General features: G+C 44.1%; 2 protein-coding genes and 1 pseudogene across 8 annotated transcripts in view; 2 read left to right on the top strand and 1 right to left on the bottom strand.

Annotated features, from left to right (window-relative positions):
- LOC147016548 (palmitoyltransferase ZDHHC1-like) overlaps positions 1 to 575 on the bottom strand; it is a 129,978-nt gene extending 129,403 nt beyond the window's left edge. For all 7 annotated transcript variants that reach the window (XM_085845287.1, XM_085845289.1, XM_085845285.1 and 4 more), the window contains exon 1: positions 344 to 575. The gene's annotated coding sequence lies outside the window, so the exon portion shown is untranslated. The remainder of the gene's footprint in view (positions 1 to 343) is intronic.
- A 4-nt stretch (positions 576 to 579) lies between these two features.
- The window catches only part of LOC147016546 (uncharacterized), a 162,359-nt gene continuing 138,381 nt past the window's right edge, over positions 580 to 24,557 (top strand). The window contains exons 1-3 of the mRNA XM_085847852.1: positions 580 to 700; positions 3,472 to 3,570; positions 3,851 to 3,942. Coding sequence (XP_085703978.1) covers positions 3,900 to 3,942 — 43 coding nt within the window. The 5' untranslated portion in view covers positions 580 to 700; positions 3,472 to 3,570; positions 3,851 to 3,899. The remainder of the gene's footprint in view (positions 701 to 3,471; positions 3,571 to 3,850; positions 3,943 to 24,557) is intronic.
- Positions 5,521 to 14,227, top strand: LOC147016547 (uncharacterized; annotated as a pseudogene).

Here is a 24,557-nt window from a genome sequence, read left to right as displayed (position 1 = left end):
GGAAGAGTAATTGTGATTGTGGAAAGAGGAAGTAATAGGGGTTTATTAAAAACAACGGGATAGAAGGAAGACGAATACATACATGGGAGGGACACGAACGAGAACATCTATGGGGGGGGGGAGCAGAAAGCACGAAGAGGTGATCAGGAAACAAGGAAAGCAAAATACAGACGGATGGACGATAAGACAGGGTAAATGAAGTTAGAGAAGTATGAAAATTTTCCATAATAAAGAGAGGGATGGAATGGTAGAATGTGGAGGGAAAAACAAGGAGTGTACTGTAGGTACGTTAGAGATATATAAATTTGGGAAAGACGGTGAATATAAGCAGAGTTGTACGTACGTCGCTTCCGGATCCAACTGCAAGCTCACGGCACAACCAACGATGGCTCTCAAGACGGGAGAGCAAGCTTCGTGTCGAGTGGCGATACGTTCGGTATTCCGCACTGTAATATTAGGACGTTACGTACGGTATAAACCACGCTATGCCTATGGTACAGTGTGAAACGTTACCATATTGTGCACTGTACCCTGCCGGACTGCGCCACTCTGCGGATCGCGACGGTTGCTATGGCAACACGAAACGCGAGTGCGTGCAAGGGTGGAACTGCGAGGCTGAGGGGAGGGATGCAACATCGGAGGCCGTTATTAGGCAGCAGGACAGCACAGAACTTTGTATGATGTAACGCTTAGCAAAGCGGTCAGTATGTTTTATACGATGTATGGGGTGTTCGTGGTGCTTGTGTTGTGAAGCCGCTTAAAGTCGAGATATATTGCAATATTTCACAGAAGCAAGTATTCACACCTAAAAAATATTCCTATCCTTGAACAAAACTTACAGATTATTACGACAGTTGTACTGTACGTCGATATCGCGACGAACATTCGCTTGATTGCACGCAACGAGCTTTAGAATTGTTATTGTTGTTGATTGGACATTAATTCCTTGAGTCAGGCCACATACTCATACAAAATATAAATTATAAAAACTAGAGATCACAAAACAGTTTTATATACTGAGGTAAAAGGCCCAGAATCCAGATCGATTAATCAAATAAAACTATCGGGAGAAGACCAAGGGTGTGTTCCGTTAGAAAGCAGCTTGATATCGCTTGCCAAGCGGCTTGCTTGATTCAAAGGGCTCAAGAAAGCACTCCAACGGAACAGAGTGCTCGGCACCGCTTAACAACATGGCAGTCGCCTTGGTAACGATGCTGTCGTGGTGCTCCAGCAATGCTCTCCGGGTGGTGGTTTTCAGTTTTACTAGATTGTCTTGTGACAACTTCCACAAACAAATTTATTGTGTTAACAGCAGCCACGGAGTACAAGAAACAGGGAAAGAAATAAAAAATTAATGTGGAGTCAGAAGGAGGAACCCCCTGCCAAGCTTGTATATGGCCCCGACCATTGTGGATTTTTAGCATTTCTGGAATTTAAATTACAGATAAAATATTGTCATCACGCACTGTCCGTCCATCTTCTATTTCGACTTCTCTGGCCAAACCACTGGGTCGATCCAGCTGAACTTTGGCAGCAACGTTCCTCTCCTGACTGGTAACAGGGATTGCAAAGCTCATTCTGGTCACTTGACTTTAAGTAGGTCAAAACGGCCAACTTTTTCAAGTAGGTCTTCAAAAATCTTCTCCAGACCCACTAGTCAGAATTGTATCAGATTTGGGTTACAAAATAAGGATAGGGTCCTGATGTTAAATTGCTGAGGCCATGCCGATCACGTGACCGTAAGTGTGTCAAAATGGTGGTCGTGCAAATTCCTTCCAAAATCTTCTTCTCCAGACACACCAGTCAGAATGCTACAAAATTTGGGTTGCAACATTAAGCCAGGGTAGGGATGTGAAATTGCGGAAGTCATACTGATCACATGACCGGAAGTATGTCAAAATGGCAGACTTGGTCAATTTTTGGGAAAAAAATAAATTGCTTAAATTCCTTCAAAAATCTTCTTCTCCAGACCCACCAATAAAAATGCTACCAAATTTGGGTTACAACATTAGGACAAAGTCCTGATGTTGAATTGCAGAAATCATGCTGATCACGTGACCGTAAGTGTGTCAAAATGGTGGTCGTGCAAATTCCTTCCAAAATCTTCTTCTCCAGACCCACCAGTCAGAATGCTACAAAATTTGGGTTACAACATTAAGCCAGGGTAGGGATGTGAAATTGTGGGTCATACTGATCACATCACCGGAAGTATGTCAAAATGGCAGACTTGGTCAATTTTTGGAAAAAAAATTTGCTTAAATTCCTTCAAAAAATATTCTTCTCCAGACCCACCAGTAAAAATGCTACCAAATTTGGGTTACAACATTAGGACAAGGTCCTGATGTTAAATTGCAGAAACCATGCTGATCACGTGACCGGAAGTGTGTCAAAATGGTGGTCACGCAAATTCCTTCCAAAATCTTCTTCTCCAGATCCACCAGTCAAAATTCTACCAAATTTGGGTGACAATATTAGAACAGGGTCGTGATGTTAAATTGCGGAGGTCATGCCAATCATATGAGTGTCAAAATGACTGACTTAATAAATGTTTGCAAATGAATCGTGCAAATTCCTTCAAAAATCTTCCTCTCCAGACCCATCAGTGAGAATGCTACAAAATTTGGGTTGCACCATTAGTCCAGGGCCGAGATAAGTTTCAGATCCAGTGGTGCTTATATATATATATATATATATATATATATATATATATATATATATATATATATATATATATATATATATATATATATATATATAATATACACACATATAAAAAAAAGTTCATCTTCTTTTTTGGGGGGGGGGGAGGGGGGTGGTTTGCATGTTTGCAGATCTTGAAGAAGTCGGATGAAAAATAGAAGTAAAAATTAAAGTATTAAATGCTCATTTCAATAATGTTATGAATATACATAACAGGGGTGTGCCTCTGAACATTTCATTGGTTGTGGTGTTGTTGTGAATCTGACTATGGTGGTAATTTTTGTGAGCATAATGAAGTACAGTACTTCTCTTAAGCACTTACTCCACTTGCTGACAGTGTGACCACTCATCTATCTAAAATTCCAGCTGTGTGTGTGTGTGTGTGTGTGTGTGTGTGTGTGTGTGTGTGTGTGTGTGTGTGTGTGTGTGTGTGTGTGTGTGTGTGTGTGTCTGTGACCGCTGTTTCTCGACAACCGCTGGTCCGATCTAATTGAAACTTGCCAGGTATATTGCTGGGGACCTGAGGATGTGCCTTTTCAAGGTTTGATATTAATCGGACAAGTGCTTCCCAAGTTATGGCCATTTATTTACCAACCAATGACAGGACACGTTGCTGTGTAGGCATGGCGATGGGGAAGAAAACCTCAGCCGCGTTCGCCATTACGGGTTTTTTCTCCTCTCTTCGTGTTTTTCCTTGCGAAAAGACAAAATACGTTGGCGATAATTGAATAATTGGCCATTAAAACTAATAATTTATCAAAACGTTGGCAGATCCTGCAGCCTCCGCTTTCTTGCCCTGGACGAGGAAACAAAGAAGAAGCGCCGTTTCCTCAGCAATGTTGTTTATGAAGAAGTGCTAACGAGTTAAAGGTGTGTACATGGAGACAATTTTTATTATTATTTATTTATTTAAGAAAAATTGTTCCTAAAATAATTTATCAAAAAAAGTGCACAACTTTTTTTTGTTTCTGGCTCGTCAAAATGGTGTGGTGTGGCCTTTGGAAGTGTTAAGGAATTCAGCTCTACTCAAAATGCTTGCCTATGAAATACATCTCAATTTGGTGGTATGCTTTGCAAACTTTTTTTTTTTAAACTATTTTCAAACTAAAACAATTCGAACATGGAATAACTCATGACACTGTACTTTCAGGTCTCCTACAAATCCAACCCTGTCACCTCACCATGGTGTAGGAGTGGCAATGGTCAATGGCAGCGAATGTCATGGCAAGCAAAGACAGGGAGGTAAACCTGATTTTAATTTGGATTTTAATTAACTCTGTGGGTGGAAGTATCACAGCAGTTGTTACTTCAATGAAAGCGATTATAATTCGTGGAATGATGTGAACATTCCGTACGGGCACGCACTACTTCTGGATAGTGATGACTTACTGTATTCTAATAATTTCTCGATTTCTTCTGCGCATTTATAGATAAACACAATGCCCCAATCCAGTCGTCATTTACGAGAGCGAAGTAATGGCCTGTGTGGTTGTTTGAAAGTTTTTTTTTGCACGTACGGCCACGCAGAGCGAAGGAAAGGCCTGTGTGGTTGTTGTTTCTGGTACGTGGTTTGAAAGTTTTTTTTTTTTTTGTATGTACGGGCATGCGAGAGCGAAGGAACAGCCTGTGTGGTTGTTTCTGGCAAGCGGTTTTAAAGTATATACATATATATATATATATATATTTTTTTTTTTGCACGTACGGCCACGCATGTACGGGCACGTGAGAGCGAAGGAACGGCCTGTGTGGTTGTTGTTTCTGGCACTCTGAATTTTTTATTTTTTATTTTTTGGTATGCACGTACGGCCACGCACCTACGGGCACGCATTAGTCTATCTATAATTCCAGCAATTGTGTGTGTGTGTGTGTGTCTGTGTCTGTGACCGCTGTTTCTCGACAACTACTGGTCCGATCTAATTGAAACTTGCCAGCTGTATTGCTGGGGACCTGAGGATGAGCCTTTTCAAGGTTTGATATTAATCGGACAAGTGCTTCCCAAGTTATGGCCATTTATTTACCAAACCAATGACAGGAGACGGTGCTATGACATCACAATTGACGTCATAATTTTTTTTTTGCACGTACGGCCACGCACGTACGGGCACGCACTAGTATTTATTAAACCCAACATGGTTTTCTGTGTCTGTGGACCTTAAAGTTAACTCTCCCACAAAATTGTTCATGGCTTGACAACGAATGGAAATGTTTGTTCACTTGAGGTCACGGTTAATGTAAATATCCCTCCCGCCAAGACCATTGACAAAGATAAAATCTCCCCAATACATTAATTGGGATCATGGTAATCCTCTGTAGCAAGTATGATTGGAATCGGCCCACAACTGAAGGAGTAGCACGACAAACAAACAAACACATAAGCACCGGTTTGTGAATTATAGTGAGGCCAAGGGAAGAAGGGGGAAAGTGATTGTGAATTTAACGTTCCATCCTTATATACTTTTAACATTGTAGGCCAGGAAATCGAGTGATATACCCACCACAAATTGTAATAGAAACCATTCAAGTGTTTTTTCACTCTAAATATACTATAGAATGACATACTAAAAGTCACTGAAAATCCAAGTAGGGGAACATGTTTTTTTTCAAGATGGCTGCCAAAATTGATAATTTTAGAATCAGCCCTATATCAGCAAGTAATCATGCTAAAAATATATGTGAAAAACTTGGGTACATGTTATTGGACACAATAAACCCATTTCTGGCATTTTTAAACTTGTCACAGACTTCACATTCAAAATGGCCACCAAAATGGTGCCAAAACTAGCATATTTAGAAATAGCCAAATATAAGCAATTACTTGGGATTCATATATAAATAAAACATCTTGAAATTTCCTTGGTTCAGACATTTCAGAAATGAATGAACTTCTAAGATATGTTGGATACATTGTAATATTGTTGTCATAGCGCTAAAGTATTTCTTTCTTTTCATATTACAGTGTAATTAGCTGATCATGGACAAGTGTGTTTTCTGTGAGGAACCTCTATCCAATGGAGAGCCAACTTCCACATTATGCATCAAAGGATGTGAAGGCATTGCCAAGGCTAATGAGTTGTGGAACAGAAATATTAGTACTGTGCCCGGCCAAGTTGTGCATGTCAAGTGTGGGAAGGACTTCTGTTCCCCACAGTGCATAGTCAGTGACAACAAAAAGCGAGGACATGACTACGCAGCTCCCAGTAGTTCACCATGTGTGCGTCGATCCACAAGTATGGCATTCAATTACAAAGAAGACTGCATATTTTGTGGTGTTTGTGATGCAAAAAAAAAAAACACAAAACAACACCTAAACTTATCTGTCAGAACAATGGATTTTCAGAAGACCATAATGCAGGTATGCAAAGAACGCAATAATTTGTGATCAGACACTGTTAGAGGTGAATTGAGTATGCGCAGGATCTACATGCTGCAGATGCGGTATACCACAACCTCTGCAGCACAAACTTTAGAACAGGAAGGGAAATACCAAATGAGTTCGTTGCAGAAGAAATGATCCCTCCCAAACGGCCTAAGCAGGGCAGTCCCTCCAATTCAGTGCAAGCAGATGCTTTCATTAAGGTAGCCGAGTATCTGGAGGCCAATGACGATGAACAAACAGCTATGCAAGATCTAATACATAAAATGGATGAATTTCTGGATGGCACTGACAGTGAATCATATGGATTTACTTACATGAAAGATCAACTTCAAAAACACTTCGGAGACAACATAACGATCACCGAGATCAATGGAAAACTAAATGTGGTTACATTCCGCCACAAAGTATCCGCTATCCTCCACGAATTCTACAGTCAACCCAAGAAAACCAACAACACTGCAGAGAAAATCAGACTCATTGAGACTGCTGCCAAACTGATTAAAAGTGATGTCAAATCAGTAGAAGAGACAAAAGAGATATACCTAGATTCAAGTACAATGACATCTACTGACGAGGCAATGTCATTCTTACCTGAATCATTGAAACTTCTGCTTCAGAAACTCGCAGTTGGGAAGGATGCCGATAAGAAAATAGCATCGTTGGGCCAAGCCATTATGCAATGCATTCGACCAAGAGTTCTAATTACTCCCTTACAGATAGGTTTAGGCATACAAATGCACCACCATTTTGGGTCTAAATTTCTCATCAACTCTCTCTATGCACACGGAAATGTCAGAAATGGGTTTATTATGTCCAATAACATGTACCTAAGTGTTTCACATATATTTTTAGCACTCTTACTTGCTGATATAGGGCTGATTCTAAAATTATCAGTTTTGGCAGCCATCTTGAAAAATAAACATGTTCCCCTACTTGGATTTTCGGTGACTTTTGGTATGTCATTCTATAGCATACTTGGAGTGAAAAAACACTTGAATGCTTTCTATTGCAATTTGTGGTGGGTTTGGCAATATATTTTCATAGATTCCCTGGCCTATTGTTCTTAAGAAACGGGAAAAGGAACAATGGAGGCATGATAGGCAAAATGGCCTTCTCATGTGCCAAAGTTCCCTGTGTGTTCGTGTAACGTTGTTAAGAACAGGAAGAATTGGGGAGGGAGGACAGAGAGTTGGGGGTGAGGGTGCATGGAGCTGGAAGGAGATCGAGATGTTGCAAAGGGACAGAGGTGGGGGGTGAGGGGTGGACTTGCGGTTGGAAGGGGAATTGAGTACTTGAGGTTTGGGGAAGTTGAGGACTTGAAGAAGAAAGGGGGAGGGGATGACATAGTTGGCTTGGGGGAAGGAGGGCAGAGAGGCGACAGAGTTGGGATCGAGGAGTTTGAGGATTTGAAGAAAGGGGGAGGGAGCACAGAGTTTGGGTATGGTGGGAGGGGGTTTAAGGACATTGGTGTGTGTGTGTGTGTGTGTGTGTGTGTGTGTGTGTGTGTGTGTGTGTGTGTGTGTGTGTGTGTGTGTGTGTGTGTGTGTGTGTGTGGTTAGGGATCTGAAGTCACATATTTGGGTCTTTTTGGTCTTCAGGGTCTTTTAGCTGTTTGGAGTATTTGGGGTATTATTTGAGGTATTTTGGGTCTTTTAGGTCATTGGTGTATTGCTCCTTTAGGTCTTCAGGGTCTTTGGAGGTCTTTGAGGGTCTTTGAGGTATTTTAGGTCTTTGGGGATCTTAATGGTATTTTGGGTCTTTGGGGGTCTTCTTGGTCTTTGGAGTCTTTTTCGTCTTCAGAGACCTCAGGGTCTTCAAAGGTCTAAGGGGTCTCAGCAGTCTAAATGGTCGAAAAGTACATTCCAATGGTACATAAATGATAGACATATAGTCACACGGCTGGACTGACGGACGGAGGGCCGGAGGGATGGAAGGAAAAGGACGGACAGATCCAAGACCAAACTCTTTTTATGTATAGACTTTTACCTCTGGTACCGAAGGTGGACAGAGGTTTTGTTTTCACCCCTGTTTGTATGTTTGTCTGTGTGTCTGTGAGCACAATATCTCAAAAGGTTATGGATGGATTCTGACGAAATTGGGGATGTGACAAGGACTTATTGATTAGATTTTAGTGAAGATCCGGATTCTCGAATTTTCAAAGTGATTTTTCACCAGTGAAAGATTGGGCTATAAACGATATATTTCAGGATTTCTGAAAAAGTTGTGGACGGATTCGGACGACCTTGCTAAACAGCTTGGGTATGTGACAATGAAGAATTTATTAGATTTTAGTTCAGGTTTGGATGCAGATCCGTCCTATCAGTGCGATACAAAACGTAAACTGTTTAGCTTGGTGGAGGTATGCATTCTACTGAGTGCCATGCTAGTTTACCTTTGAAACCATCTTTTGAACCTTTCAAACCACACATTAACTTTAAAACCATATTATAACTTAAAAGCATTTTACCTTCAAAATCATATTTTACCTTGAATACCATATTTGACATGAAACATATTTTACCCTGAGAACAATATTTCACTTTTAAAAACAAACTTTACCCTTAAAACCATACTTCAGCTTTAAAAATAATGTTTTACCTTTGATAGCATAATCTACCTTTAAAAGCATACTTTACCCGAGGAAACACCTTTTTAAAATAGACCATTTACTGTGATTATTTGGGCATTGCAGCCAAAGCAAATAATACACTTCCACATTTTTGTTTCCTCACATCCAGTTCATGAAATTTCAAGAAAATTTCAAATGAATAAAATCATGTTGAGGCAATATCCCCTTTCATTGTTTATCTCATAAATCCCAAACCAATAGGTGGCGCCCATTTCCCAATCAAATTCGGTCACAGCTTTGGGCGATCGAGAACCCTCCAGTCCATCGAAATGCATGTCCACGGACCATCAACCATTCTAAATTATGGTTACACTGAGTATCTTGTAGAAAAGTCATTTTCTTCCTAAAAAAGGGCACAACTCATGGAAGGATGAGACCAAGTATTGAGGCCATGAAGCTCAAAATGAACTGATTCCAATTTTGCATTTATTGCAATATTTTGAAACGTGTGTTCAGCAAGTCAATTTACAAGTGAAAATACTGAAAAATGTAAGGAATTGCAATGAGTTGTGTTTCATTTGGTATTCCAATGAAGTCTTCAATTCACTCATGGAAGTGTAAGAACAGGATTTCCTTTACATGGAAATTCAATATGGGAGGAGGCAATTTGGCTCATCAAAGCCTGCTCTGTGATTGCCAACCTGTAGTTGTTTGTCCGTTCTTGAGGTCATTTTTAAATGTTGTGCACCAAGCAATGAAGCAGCACGTACCATTTTTGAAGTCTTTGGAATGAATCGACCGGGGTTAAAACCACCGACCTCCGTCCGAGACTCAGAGCAATTTGCTCTCAACATCACACCATGGAGTCTGGTTTTCAAGTTAATCAAGTTGATATAAAAAGATGAAATAGGGGAACTTTCAGCAAGCCGACCTATGGTGCACACATCACGTGGAACAGAGAAATCCTGACCGAAACACATCACATAAATGAAACACCATTGTTTTTTTTATATATGTACAATGTACATGCATTTATGACTTTGCTTATTGCAGATTGAGCACCCAACTTTCCATATTCTATCTTCTTCTTTAAAAAAAAAAACATTGAGTGATCCTGATCCACACCATCTTAATATGTCAGCATCCATTTTATGCATGCAAACTAATTAAAATTATTTACTCTAACCGTTTGAGCACTGACCTTGACAAATATTCTGATTAAAACACCAATGACCGCACTGTAGTCACAACCTGTGACAAAATCCGGTAACAGTCTGATTGGGAAACGCGCATCGAAAGTACTCTTTAAAAAATGAACAGCAAAATTGGGAAACACACATCTAACGCACGATTAAAAAACTTAATTTGACACCTTTCATCCATGTCAGCCTCCGTTATTGTTTTATCAGAAAGAGCTGATTCGTCACACAGTCATGGAATGTTTAACCACAATAGTCATGTCAGGTCACGCCAGATTAGATCTGTGACTTGCTACAGGAACAATGTTAAGCTGTACTAACCTGTTCCATGGTCGGGTTGTCGGCGATTGAACCGTCTCCCCCACCAAGTTTCTTGGTGAGGAGGGTGTATGGTGTGGACACCCAGCAGGATTAAAAACGAAACCTGTCAAAGGGTGGAGGAGCTCCTTGTGAGCCAATGGCCATCCATATATAGTGCCCAACTGTGTCTGCGGATGTGCTCCTGCAGTTGGGATACTTTTTATGAGGAGTTTGGTGGCAGGATTTGCACTACGGCCACTGTAAAAACCCTTCATTCCCGCAAAATGTACTAAAAGCAAAAACAAATCTGAAAACCCACTCCGTGGGAGTACCTCCTGTGCAGATGCCTTTCGCAGGGCAGCTCACCGGATAATGGGATTGGGGCAAAGCCTTCGGGACCCCCAATCTTTGATGATAGGAGGGAAACCACGGGGTAACATTCCTGGGTCAGATTGTGGTAGTGTGTGTCGTGGTGGTGCTAAGGGGACATCCACCAGACGGCGGTCTCCTTGGGTTAACCTGAGGCGTTCCTTTGGGTGTGTGCCTGGAATGTCCTATCCCTAAGAGAGGATGATCACCTGTCTCTGTTATCATCTGAGCTCAAGCGTTTGGACATCAGCATTGCAGCACTCTCTGAGGTTTGGAGACTGGATTGCGGTGAGGTCATGGCGGGTGGTTACATCTACTCTTGCTCTGGTCACTCTGATGGTTACCATGCCCAAGGAGTTGCTGTAGCTGTGTCCAATAAGCTAACTCCAATGATAACTGCGGTCACACCGGTCAACAAGAGTATTATGAGACGAAGGATTCGTCACTCCTTGGGTATCATTCCCCTGGTCTCTGTATATGCTCCGAGTGAGGTGAGTGATCTCATCATGAAGGATGCATTCTATGCCCCGCTGGAGTCTGTGGTTGATCAGTGCTCCAGGCGAGATACTCTTCTAGTTTTGGGGGATTTCAATGTATTGACTGGAACTGATAGGGATGGTTATAAAACATGTCTTGGTCCCCATGGGTCTGGAACAGTGAACAAGCACTAAGTTCCTTCACTTCTCAAGAAGTCATGGACTTAGGGTGGCCGGTTCATGGTTTTAGCGCCCACAAGCTCATCGCTGGACTTGGTATTCCATCGCTGGTGGTGTGGCAAAGGAGATTGACCATGTGCTCGTTGATGGTCGCTGGAGGATGTTCCAGAACTGCAGGGTCTACCGGAGTGCTCAGTTCTTCAATACTGACGACAGGCTTGTTGTCGCAACTCTGAAGTTGCAACTTAAATCCAGGAGAATGGTACCAACTCAGCTTAGGCTGGATGTTGGCAAGCTCAAGGATGAGAGGGTAGCTGAGGAGTTTGCGAACAGGCTGAGTGAAGATTGGGGGGTTTCGGTGCTTTGGGGAATCCTGAAGAGTTGCAGAGGGCCTTCAACACCACAGTCCTTGATGTTGCCGGTGGATATCTTGGAACTCACCGCAGGGCGAAGAAGGATTTTGTCTCTCAAGGGACACTGGATACCATTGACCAGAGTCGCAGGGCCAGGCTGAGTGGCAGAGCTGAGCTGTTCAGGGAGCTGAGGCGAAAAACTGTACATGCGCTAAGAATGGACAGGGAGGCCTATGTGCGAGGAATCTGTGAGGGGTAGAGCATCACCTGTGGTCAAGTGATTCTTGTCCTGCTGACAGGGGAATTCACGCATTGCGTTCATCCAAGCCCTTCCCTCGGTGTACTGCAGTTAGAGCAGAGGGTGGTAGGCTCTAGACAGAGGAGTCTGAAGTGAAGGCCCGCTGGGCCAGTTACTTTGAGCGGCTGTACCAGGCTGACCCACCAGCTATCGATTGGGATGTCAGGGGTGTTACAATCACTATTGCTGTCCCTCCAATCAGCTGTGGTCCACCTTCACTTGTGGAAGCACAGGCTGCAGTGAAGCAGTTGAAATGGGATAAAGCTCTTGGGATCTGTGGCATCCATGCTGAACTTCTCAAGGCTGGTGGAAATGCTGTACTTGTGTCAATGCATGCAGTTCTGTGTTCTGCCTGGAAAATAACCATTATCCCAACTGACTGGAAGAGGACCCTTGCTGTCCCTCTCTGGAAAGGGAAGGGTTATTGCCAAGACTCCAATAACTACCGAGGAGTGACGCTGCTCTCAGTGACGGGCAAGGTCTTTGTTTGGATAATTCTTGATAGGGTTCACCACCATCTGCTTGAGCAGCAGCGTCCACAGCAGTCAGGCTTTTCACCAAAGAGGTCAACGATTGCCCGAATCCTTGCTCTTCAGGTCCTCACCAAACGCAGATGCGAGTTTTCACAGGGGCTGCTTGCAGCCAATGTTGATCTCTGTCAAGCATTTCATTTAGTGCATCGGGATGCCCTCTGGAGGAATCTTGGTCTTCGTGGGGTGCCACCAAAACTGATCAATCTGATGTCTGAACTATACTCTCGTATTGAGAGTGCTGTGAGATGTGGTGGTACCATCTCTGATTATTTCCAATTGTTACTGGAGTTCATCAGGGTTGTGTACTGGACCCCACACTTTCAGCACTTTTCTGGACTGGATTCTGGGGAGGATGTTGGAGAGATCAATCTGCAATGCATCGTTTGGGAATGTCAAGATCTCTGACCTTGATTTCGCAGATGACGCAGTCATCTTTGTGGAGACTCCAGATATCCTTTTGGGGGCCCTCGTGGTGCTGAATGAGGAGTTAGAGCTGCTGGAATTACATATTTCCTCGGTCAAAACTAAGATCCAGGCTTTCAATGACATCTTGGATGCTGATATCCAGTCTGTACCTGTTTGTGGCGAGGATGTTGAGATCATGGAGAGATTCACTTATCTTGGCAGTGATATTCATGTCTCTGCTGGCTGTGAGCCAGAGGCCAACAGACGTCTGGGTCTGGCCTGGGGATTCATGGATTTGGTGGATCATAGGGTGTGGCGCTGCCGATACCTGTGAGGGAGGACGAAAGTCCGAGTCTTCAGGTCCTTCGTGCTTCCAATCTTGCTCTTTGGATTTGAAACTTGCACTTTGACGAGGGATCTAAGATGGAGACATATTTATTTTGGAACCAGGTTTCTTCGGAGAATCCTTGGTTATCACTGGTCAGACTTTGTGTCCAAGGAACGGTTGCTGAGATTGACTCAAATGAGATTTGTTACCTGCATAGTCTGTGAGCATCAGCTGCGGTTTCCTGATGCTGATCCTGCTCATCAGATTCTTTCTGCGAGAGAGCCTCGTGAGTGGAGGAGACCTATGGGCTGACCACGTGCCTCGTGGTTGCAGCAGGTTGATCAGCATCTCAAGGAGATGGGGATGGGCCAGGCATCTGCCTGGGGGATGGCTAGACGGAGGCCCCTGGAGTACAGGTGGAAAGTGGATGCAGTGACGCGCTGCTCCGGCGCATGCTCCCATGCCTGACCTGACCTGAATATGGGGCCGTTCAAAAATTATGTAACACTTTTTTTAGGGAGGTGCATACCCTGCGTGCGGACAGGCTTGATTAAACCTTCCTAATAACTTTTATCTGACATATATGATTAGATTTTTTGGGGTCCCTCTTCATGAGTAACACTCGACTCAAGGAAAGCCAATGAAAATTTGATGCAACAAACACAGCAGTGTATAATCAGCAGAGACTTACCAGCCTGATGGCTTCACACGAACAGAAAACCAAGATGACGGCCATAATATTTTGCTTGGGTGCTAACGTGGGTGGAGTCAAGTGACAAATGTGGGTGGGGTCCGGTGGCTGTCCGAACAATAGGTGCACATTTCCAAAATCGACCCCCAACAAGAACCACAACAACAATAGCAACGACAACCATATGCTGTAAACCTGTGACAGCTTGCAGGTAAAAAGAAAGAAATTCATCACTTTATAAGGAGTTACAAGGAGCAACAAGAAACATCAATGCAGGAGGCCATTCGGCCCATCAAACCTGTGCAATCCTGAAAATATCCAAGTGCCCCCCCCTCCCCATCACACCCACTGATGCTGGTTGCCTATCTAATTCAAATTTAAACATACAGTGCCTTCACAAAGTGTTCACACCCATTGACTTTTGTCGCATTTTGTTGTGTTGCAGCCTGAATTTAAAATGGACTCAATTTAAATTTTTTGTCACTGATCCACACTTAATACCCTATAATGTCAAAGGGAAAACACGTTTTTGTAAATTTTTACAAATTAATTAAAAATGAAAAGCTGAAATGTCTTTCATTACCCATCTCTCGAAGGAGAAGTTAATTTTTGCAGAAAGTTTTTTTATGAAAGGCTCACTTGGCTGAACCTGGATGGGTTTGAGGGTTATGGAGTCGTGGCTGAAACCTGAATCCTCTCCAGGTTCCTCGTGATGACTCCATCTTTGCTCTTTACTTCTTCGGGTTCCTCCTTGGTCTTCCATTTCATTGTGTCAATAAGTATTCAACCCCTTTGCTATGACACTCCAAATTGAGCTCAGGTACATCCAATTTCCTTTGATCATCCTTGAGATTTTTCTACAGCTTGATTGGAGTCCACTTGTGGCCAATTCAATTCATTGGACATGGTTTAGAAAGAAATACACCTTTCTGTATAAGGTTCCACAGTTGACAGTGCATGTCAGAGCAGAAACTTCACCATGAAGTACAAGGAGCTGTCCTTAGAACTCCGAGATAGAATTGTGAGGAGGCAGCACACATCTGGGGAGGGATATAAAATAATTTCTAGAGTGTTTAAAGTTCCCAAGAGCACAGTGAGCTCCATCATTAGGAAATGGAAAGAATATGTAACTACCCAGACTCGTCCAAGAGCTGGCAGTCTGACCAAACTGAGCAACCGGGCAAGAATGACCTTTGTCAGGGAGGTGACCAAGAACCCAATGACCACTCTGACAGAACAGTTCCTTGGCTGAGATGGGAGAACCTGCCAGAAGGAGAACTGTCTCTGCAGCACAACACAAAGTGAGGCTTTATGGGAGAGTGGCCAGACAGAAAGAAAAAGGCACGTGACAGCACACCTGAAGTTTGCAAAAAGGCACGTGAAAGACTCTGAGAGCATGAGGCAAAATAATCTGTGGTTTGATGAGATGAAAATTGAACTATTTTGCCTGAATTCAAAATGCGACGTCCTGGCGAAAACCGAGCACAGCTCATCACCAATCTGACACCATCTCTACCAGGAATAATGGTGGTGGCAGCATCGTGCTATGGGGATGCTTTTCAGAGGCAGGGTCTGGGAGACTAAGGATAGAGGGAACATTGAATGGAGCCAACTACAGTCAAATCCTTGAGGAGAATCTGCTTCAGAGTGCAAAAGACTTTAGACTGCGGCGAAGATTTACATTCCAACAGGACAGTGACCCAAAGCATACAGCCAAACCAACACTGGAATGGCTTCAAAACAATAATGTGAAAGTCCTTGAGTGGCCCAGCTAAAGCCAAGATTTAAATCCTATTGAGAATCTGTGGAAAGACTTGAGGATTGCTGTTCACTGACATTCCCCATCCAACTTGACAGGGCTTGAGCAAATCTGCAAGGAAGAATCAGATAGAATCCCCAAATCCAGATGTGCAAACATGATACAGACATACCCAAGAAGACTTGAAGCTGTAATCGCTGCCAAAGGCGCTTCTACAAAGTAGTCACTCAGGTGGTTGAATACTTATTGACACAAGACATTTCAGCTTTTCATTTTTAATTAACTTGCAAGAATTTCTCAAAACATGTTTTCACTTTGTCATTATGGGGTATTTTGGGTAGATCGGTGACAAAATCTCAAGTTTATCCATTTTAAATTCAGGCTGTAACACAACAAAATGTGAAAAAGTCAAGGGGTGTGAATACTCCGTGAAGGCACTGTATCTACTGTTTCTGCTGCTACTGCCTATACCTTTCCAAAGAGACAATTCCAAGCACACACTACTCTTTGAGTAAAATACCATCCATCAATCCATTGGGACCATACTCTGTGCAGAGCATTGGTGCTACCTTAGCAGTGTCCTTGTATTGGCTATTGGGCACAATCTTGGGCAGGTCGCCACTCCGACACAGGATAACAGAAAGCTGGCACTCATTTTGCCGACCTCGGAAGGATGACAGGCAGAGTCAATCCCACCTGGTATTAATTCAACAGCTGAGTGGGATTTGAACTCAGGATCCTCAGATCACAAGCCCACCACCCTCACCATTAAGCCAACAGCAGGCACAGTAAAATACCCTTGCCTTACTCCCTTCATAACTCTCTTCTTCTTTACTCTGAACCTGTCACCCCTGATACTGGGGTGCAACGGATGCTCCGTTCCATGTATGTTCTGTGCGAGTCCTGTGAGTAAGCAGCACAGGAGGTCGCGACACGAGTGGCATGTCAGGTGTAGCACGCACTTGTAGCACGGTATCGGGCTTCTCTGGCATGAGGGTGCAGGCATGAAGGCTGGGAGCCTGGGTACTTGGGCGGACCACTGACGTGGACCGAGTGACACCTACACAGATGGATGGGATGAAAATGGGAATGGCGGATTATGATTAGCAGGAATAGGAGAGGGGATTGCAGGAGGGAGGAGGAAGATGAGGATGATGAAGAGCAAGATAGTTTGGAAGAAGAGCTGGCTGTAGAATAGATAAGACATACCACTCAGAGAAAGACGAAAACTCTATCGAAAAGAAAACAATAAACAAGAAAATGCGAGTCATGAGAACTAACCGATCAATTGGTAAAATTATACCAAAATCATCCCCCTTGAAGGATATCAATACTGTGTCCTTTGCAGCGGCACTGCTTATTCGAGAAAAAGTAACAGGAAAGCAAAGTTGCAAGAAGAATAGACCAGGCCCCACAAACAGAAACTAGAATGGGCACTCGGTAGAGCGCATAACTTCGCCTCCGCTGCTTTTTTGTTCTTGGCATGAGAGTGGGGGGAACAGAACAGTGAACATTTTGGTGTTTGTTTCATGCAAATCGGTTTTGATTTGACCGTGTTATGACAAAAACCGCATATTTTGAAAGGTCGTGACCCCACTGACCTTTGACCCCCAACCGCTAACAAGGGTAATGACGTAATTGTGTCATGTCGCCCATCACAAGATTGGGCAATGAATTCTGAACATTTTGGCATCGGTTGCATGCCAATTAGATCAAAATTGACCGCGCTATGGTAAAAATACGAATTTGACCTTTCCGTGACCTTGACCTTGACCTTTGACCCGATCGCTCCCAAAATCTAATCAAATGTTCCTTGGATAATAACCCATCATCCCACCATATTTCAAGCGATTTGGTTTAATACTTTCTGAGTTATGCGAATAACAAACAAACACACACACACACACACACATATTCACAAATAAATAAATAAATAAATACACAGCGACCAATACATAACCTTTTGCAGAATGCGAAGGTAACCAAACACCACCATGGAAACAGATACTAGAGACACAGAGAGAGAAACTGAGAAAGTAAACAGGACAAATATAACAATACAATGGAGGAAACCACAGTCCAAAGCAAAAGAAAATAATCCAAAAAATAAAATATACAGTATAAAATGGAAGACTAATCCAAAAAATCAGTCATAGCCTCGATGGAGCTAGAGAGATTTGGGCCATGTGGTTTGGAATGACTCGTCAAGCAAGATGCATGCTCAGTCACGGCCTCCTTGCACGCTATATCCTTGAAAGGCGGCCATGACAAAACGTCTCCCACACGGTGATGGTGGAACAAACCCCTTGCCGACAGCTACGATATGAAATATAACACCCCTGGACATAAGTTATTTCCCTGTGCAAAAGTTTGCCTGTCCCCATTTCCCTCTTTGTGTATGTTGATTCACATGGTTTGTTCCGAACTGCTCATCTCGTCCACCTATTCTCCCATGTTCATATTGAATAAACCTTTAAAAGGTAAGAAAACGTGTTCAAGCCATTTTCGTCTTGTGCATGTGCCGTCAATTTTGGCTCATTTGGACATCCTTGGGGAACGGTAAGGGAGTAATAATTGAATGCAGTACAGTATAAAATACAAACCGTTTGACCGTTTCCTGGGACAAAGGATCCTGGCACTGAAGCACATCATGTTAGTGAGCCTCAGATGTGACATCTGGTGATAAGGAGTGTGGGATTGGTTCCAACACCATCCTCAAGGGAAATTTAAAATGAAATTGGCACACAGTTGAGTGTTGAGGGATTTTATTTTCAATTTGACCACACGGGAAAAAGTGGACAAAATTGTGGATGTTCACGGAATGACTGATTGCGAGGAACGTGGTCAGAGGTGATCTGGGGGATGGGCTAGGTCAGGAGCATAGAATTGGAACTTCCCCACTCATGAGCTGTCCGGTCAGGAACCTGGCGTGATGTCCATCCAGGCCATGTTACAGTTATTCATAAAACAAATGGATGAAATTGAAGCACAAATTAAAGAAAGGGTGAACAACTGCATGGGGGATACAACGTAATTGAAAGGGGAAATAAATAAAAACAATGAGGTTTTTCAGGGTTAACAAAGAAAAGACAAAAAGTGGAACGATCGGTTGGATAGGAAAGGCAAAGGAAGATGGGACACAAAGAATTAGAGAGAAACAAGGCACACAGAGTTGTGGTTATAGCTAACGGAGCTCAATAGAGGGTTAGCAGAGATTAGGGTTGGTTTCATGAATAAGCTCAGAGTGAGGGAGCACAAACCACTCTCTCAGGGTGACAGCACGAACCACTCGCTCAGGGCGACGGAGAACGAACCACTCGCTCAGGGCGACGGAGCACGAACCACTCGCTCAGGGCGACAAAGCACGAACCACTCGCTCAGGGCGACAAAGCACGAACCACTCGCTCAGGGCGACAAAGCACGAACCACTCGCTCAGGGCGACAAAGCACGAACCACTCGCTCAGGGCGACGGAGTACGAACCACTTTCTCAGGGCAACGAAGCACGAACCACTCCCTCAGGGCGAAGGAGTACGAACTACTCGCTCAGGGTGATGGAGCATGGACCACTCGCTCAAGGCGATGGAGCACAGACCACTCGCTCTGGGCAACAAAGCACGAACCCAGGGCGACGAAGATAGCAGGCAACAACAGCAACTTAAATGTACACACACACACACACACACACACACACACACACACACACACACACACACACTCACACACACAGCCTCCCACTCAAGCTGTTCTTTGACTCCGTACGTCATCGCCTGGACTCGGCCTCCTCTTCTCCGCCCACACAATGCTGACTCCACCCACCCACCTGATCCCGCTACCATTCTGTCCACTCGCTCTGGACTCCACACTCCCAACTCAAGCCCCTCCTTCACGCCCACGATCTCGATGTGAGCCCCCCCCCTGAAGCAAGAGATGACGCGCTAGCTGGCATGGGGGTACTGCACCACGGAGCATTCGCCCTAAACATATTGGTGGCGCATTCAGGCAATCAATTGCACAAAGGTACTGAGAGACCGTCGCCTCAACTCCTCTCCTGTCTTGCTGCAATACCTCCTCTTCATCGGGTTGTGTGTGTGTGTGTGTGTGTGTGTGTGTGTGTGTGTGTGTGTGTGTGTGTGTGTGTGTGTGTGTGTGTGTGTGTGTGTGTGTGTGTGTGTGTGTGTGTGTGTGTGTGTGTCCTGGCGCCTGTCCAAATAAGTAAGACTGCAGAAGATTATCATTATTATTGTTGTTGACATTATTTCACGTTAAGTCTGTTCTGTGTCCCCTTTTGTAAGTTGCTTGTTTATTGACGCACCACACCATTCTTCCACATTCTCTGCACAACACACCTAAATAACCTATTCCCTGTGCCACATACTTTTCCTCGCCTACTTGTAAATAAATAATTATTAGAAATGTTCCCTGCTCGCTTTTGTCTTTTCCTTCATTGATCCAGCATGGTCTGAATCCGAGTTTAGCCGGGACTTTATTCCCAACGATTCGTTCCTTTTAGCCAGTACATCCTTGACAGTGTCGCTCGGCTGCATCCGATCTGGTAAAGTGATTCAGTTCGGACAAGGCGTACCGAAGGGGTGTTCCCCGGTAATTAAATCACGTGATTAATTAAGTAACCCGGGAGGGTTAAGACTTTTTAATTTAAGACGGGAGGACCCTCGGTCACGCGGTTGAGTTATTGGCGTCCACGGTCAGTTGGCGACCCGCCGCGTCACGGAACTATCCGTGTGCGATGACCTACAATTCCGGGGAGTCTGGTGGGGAGCCGCCGAGATAGCTTCCCCTTCTCTGTAATAGTGGTCTTCTCTCCCGACCTCCGGCCTGCAACAATATTTATGTATATATTTATATACATATTGTTACGAATTTGGGAATTCGATCGCACACAACATTCAGGTTCCTTTAGTCAGTTATGTCGATAAGTGCTTGTTCCCTGGATAGTTCACCTTCCATTGTTTAATGGGCAGAAATCGATTAGATGCACGGTGATTTTATTTAATAGTTAGAGAGTGATACCAACACAATGGAGACGCCCCTCCCCCTCTTCTGCGAAGAGGAAGAAGAGCCCTCCCGTCCTGAATCACGGGACGTAAATAACTCCCTCCCACCCGCGGTTGTGCGGGCAAGGGGGATGAGTCACGCCGGGAGCGGGGGAAGTGCGGAAGATAATAAGGAAGAGATCCTCAGTTGGTTCGTTTGGTTGTTCAGTAGAGCTTCGGCTTCTGCTTGGCTCGGGTTAGGGTTGAGGCTTTTAGTAAGCTTTTTGCTTCGGCTTGGCTTTTAGCAGGCCTTTGGGTTCTGCTCGGCGAGGGTTGGGACTTTTGGTTCAGTGAGCTTCGGGTCTGCTTGGCGAGGTGGAGGCTTTTTGGAGAGCTTTTTGCTTCGGCTTGGCTTTTCAGCAGACCTTCGCGTTCTGCTTGGCTCGGTTTGCTTTTTGGGCTCTGGCTTGGTTCGTCGAAGAGAGAGGCTTTGTTCATCGGAAGAGAGTTGAGCTGGTTGCTTGGCTGGCTCTTCTTGGTTCGTGGAGCTCTTTGTTCTCCGCTTGGTTCCCGGCTTGGTGCGACTCATCGGCCTCATCTTGGAGGTGGTTCCTTGGGGAAGCGACGCATCGACGGGAAGGATCGGCACCTTGTCTGACCAGCACGTGCTCAGAAACGCGAGAGGATTCGCTGGAACTCGGGAAGGATCGCGGCTCACGGCGATTGGATCCAGCTCGCTCTCGCTGGAGCCCGAGTTCGAGCAGCTTGAAGACCACATGAGGTGGAGAGGTTCTAGATAGGTTCTGGGTTTCAGCTCATCTGTCCTCCGAGCTGGAGCTCGTTATTAAAGGCCTCTGCCACCATTTCTTGGGTGTGTGTGTGTGTGTGTGTGTGTGTGTGTGTGTGTGTGTGTGTGTGTGTGTGTGTGTGTGTGTGTGCGTGCGTGCGTACGTACGTGTGTCCGTGGGCCCGTCTAATAAGTAGGAAACTGGTAAGTGCTTTGTGTGCTGTAAATGATTGCATTGTATTTCGTATAGTTGGTATAGTTCTGCTCTTACGTGCTTCCCTAGTTCCCCATTATTATTAATAAATACCCCAATTGTTAAATGTTTTCAGCTTGTCGCGTCGATTCTTTCATTGACTGAACATTTCGTGTGTTGGGAGTTAGAAAGCCGTTGGTTTGTCGTAAAAGGGGGACATTCAGACCGACGGTTCTCGGCGATTTAGCCGCTCGGAATCGCGCACGGGACAGGCTCGCTTAAGCGGCTTGTTTCGTACGAGTTCCTTCGAGGGTGAAATACCCCGGGAGTTGGATCACGTGGGTATTTAGGTAAATTGAAGTTGGCAATCGACCCTACCCCACGTGGTCTGCCCATTGGCGTATTTCGGTTCTTGCACAAGGACCCGTCGGCTTCGGAGTTATCCGGGCGGCGATCTATATTCTGGGCGATCAATCGGGCCGACTCGATTTGCGGCTCCGTCAGAGCGGTCGGCTCGCGGCCGACCCCCGGCACTACAATATATATATATAGTTGCGGTTCTCAGAACCGCATGCATCCAACATAAACAGGCCCCCCTAACAAACGGACGCCAACATGTTGTCAGACGGAATGAAAACACGTCATTCTTGTTACAAAAACAGCTAAAATTGATGAAAAAGCGGCCGAAATTGAAACCAACACAGTAATTACGGTCGCAATAGCAGATATAATTGAAACCAACACGTTTATTCTTCACACAAGAACGGTCGTGATGGAAAGAAGAACGGACAATCCCGAAATAGATCGGTGGGGAACGGAAGCAACATTGGCTATTTCCGTCGCGAAACGTTCGAGAACGAAACAAAAGTGGTTCATTCCGGTTACTGTCGTGCGAACAAGATGGCGGATGCAGTAGAACGACCAGTTACGGTATGTAAATTTTTCGTGCTTGTGCCTCGAACATAAATGTAATATATATAATATATAGTGGGTAGTACCTGATGTAGTTTTAACAACTTATTTAACCGAATTTTCTTGTGATTATAATGTTTGGTTTGCCTGTATTTTGAGCCCCCGAGTGTAGGATCGCTAGTTGTGTAGGCCCAGTTCAGCATATGGGATCGTGTATGGGATCTTTTTACAGTTTTTACTTCATATTAACTTTGTTATTTTATTGGAATTTGCAATTTATTCTTACTATCAAATTTTACCTCTTGCAAATATAAACGATCAATCGTCACTGATCGCAGCAGCACGGGGGCACGAATTTCACGAAATGTCAGCCACACATTAAGTCAAGAGGGTGCATGTATTTCTGCTTGTATAATATCCCGTACCACAAACGGGTTTTCATTAAAGGCCCGGTCACACCTTGACGTTTTAGCCAACGTATGCCGATTTTTGAATTTTTTTTTCTAAAACGCTGGCACACGTTGAATACGTTATGGGTAAGTTTTGATAACATTGAGAGCACGCTGAAAAACACTGCCATACGTCGTTGTACGCTGGCTTTAAACGTTGTACTTTTCGGTTGTCCTCAAATTTTTTCATGCTTGAAATTTCACGATGTATGCCGGCGTATGACTCACAAGTTCCGCTACGCTGGCCACAAGTTGTATGCACGGTCTGCGATCGTTGACAGACGTCAACACATGCTACTTGTAAGTTAATCATAAGTTGAGACACGCCGAGGTAATGTTTAGCGTACCCGAAACTTATTTCTAACCTATGATTAACGTGTTGTTGGCACGTTACGCGATCGTTGCCACACATCGACAGACGTTACTTTTAAGTTACTCATAGGCTGAAAGACGTCGGTATAATGGATCGTCCTTGCGTCAGCGTCCACGGCCATGGCCAGGACACTTATTTGCAGCATTCTTCAAACTTTTCTTCGGCATGACGAGGATGTTCACACTTCGATGTCTAGCTTGGCTATGATTCCAATTGTCCATCGGCAGCGTCTATTTAAAATAGTCGAGTTTGAGCGTTTTAACACGTTCAGAAGAAACACTTCAAATTTCAAAACCTCAGCGTCAAAAAACAAAGGCGAGTGACAGCAATTTAAATCGTTCATTGTAAACAATGAAAATAGCTGAGTGGTACCGTTTAAAAGTCGTTGCGTGTAAAAAAAAATCCAATTGTTGAGCGCAAGTGTCTACTTTCAATAGTGGAGATGCAGCCATTTTAATCGTTGAGTGGCAGCCTATGAACCTACCCGTGGACACGCGGACGCAAGGAGGATCCATCATAACCCACACCCTCCCCCTCACACTCACCTACTACTGCAAACATGAACAAACTACTACTAATACTAATACTGATACTAATACTGATACTGATACTGCTGACATGGACATCGACTCAAAAAGGACTCGAAAACACTGTTGGGTTCCCCTTTTATGAGCAGCATTTTTATATACCAATTCCCAAAACCGCTGGGAACACGTCTTTATATGGCAGTTGTAAGCTAGAAACACGTTAATTTATTTTTTTTGTCGACCGGAAGACGTCATTGGAATACGTCTACATACGTCGATGTGTGTTGGGACTACGTAAAGAATTGGTTCAAAGCATGTCAAACATAAGTTAGAAATAAGTTTCGCGTAAAAAAGACATTACCGCGACGTGTTTCGACTTATGAGTAGCTTATAAGTAGCCTTTGTGGACGTGTGTAAGCGTCCACATATCGGGTGTAAAACTTATCCCCATCGCATGCAGAACGTGTGTCATATGCCGAGTACGTCGTAAAATTTTGAACATGTTTAAAATTTCTTGACGTACTCTACTTACTACGACGTATGATAGCGTACTTTAGCGCTGTACTCACGTATACCAAACTTACTCATACCGTATTTGACGTGCCCCAACGTTTTAGACACATTTTTCTTAGGTCGGCATATGCTGGCAAGATCGCCAAGGTGTGACCGCGATGGTGACACTTCCATTTCTACGGCAGTTATGATTCGAATCGTTGTGCGTCAGCCTTTTAATAGGCTACGTCACGACATCGTCGGCGATGCGTGCAACGCGCTATGCCTAAGTTAG

Source organism: Eptatretus burgeri, chromosome 11, assembly GCF_056783735.1.
Source record: "Eptatretus burgeri isolate ZD-2024b chromosome 11, Ebu_testis_v1, whole genome shotgun sequence".
Taxonomy (NCBI): Eukaryota; Metazoa; Chordata; class Myxini; order Myxiniformes; family Myxinidae; genus Eptatretus; species Eptatretus burgeri.
This window is presented reverse-complemented; position numbering and strand designations above follow the sequence as displayed.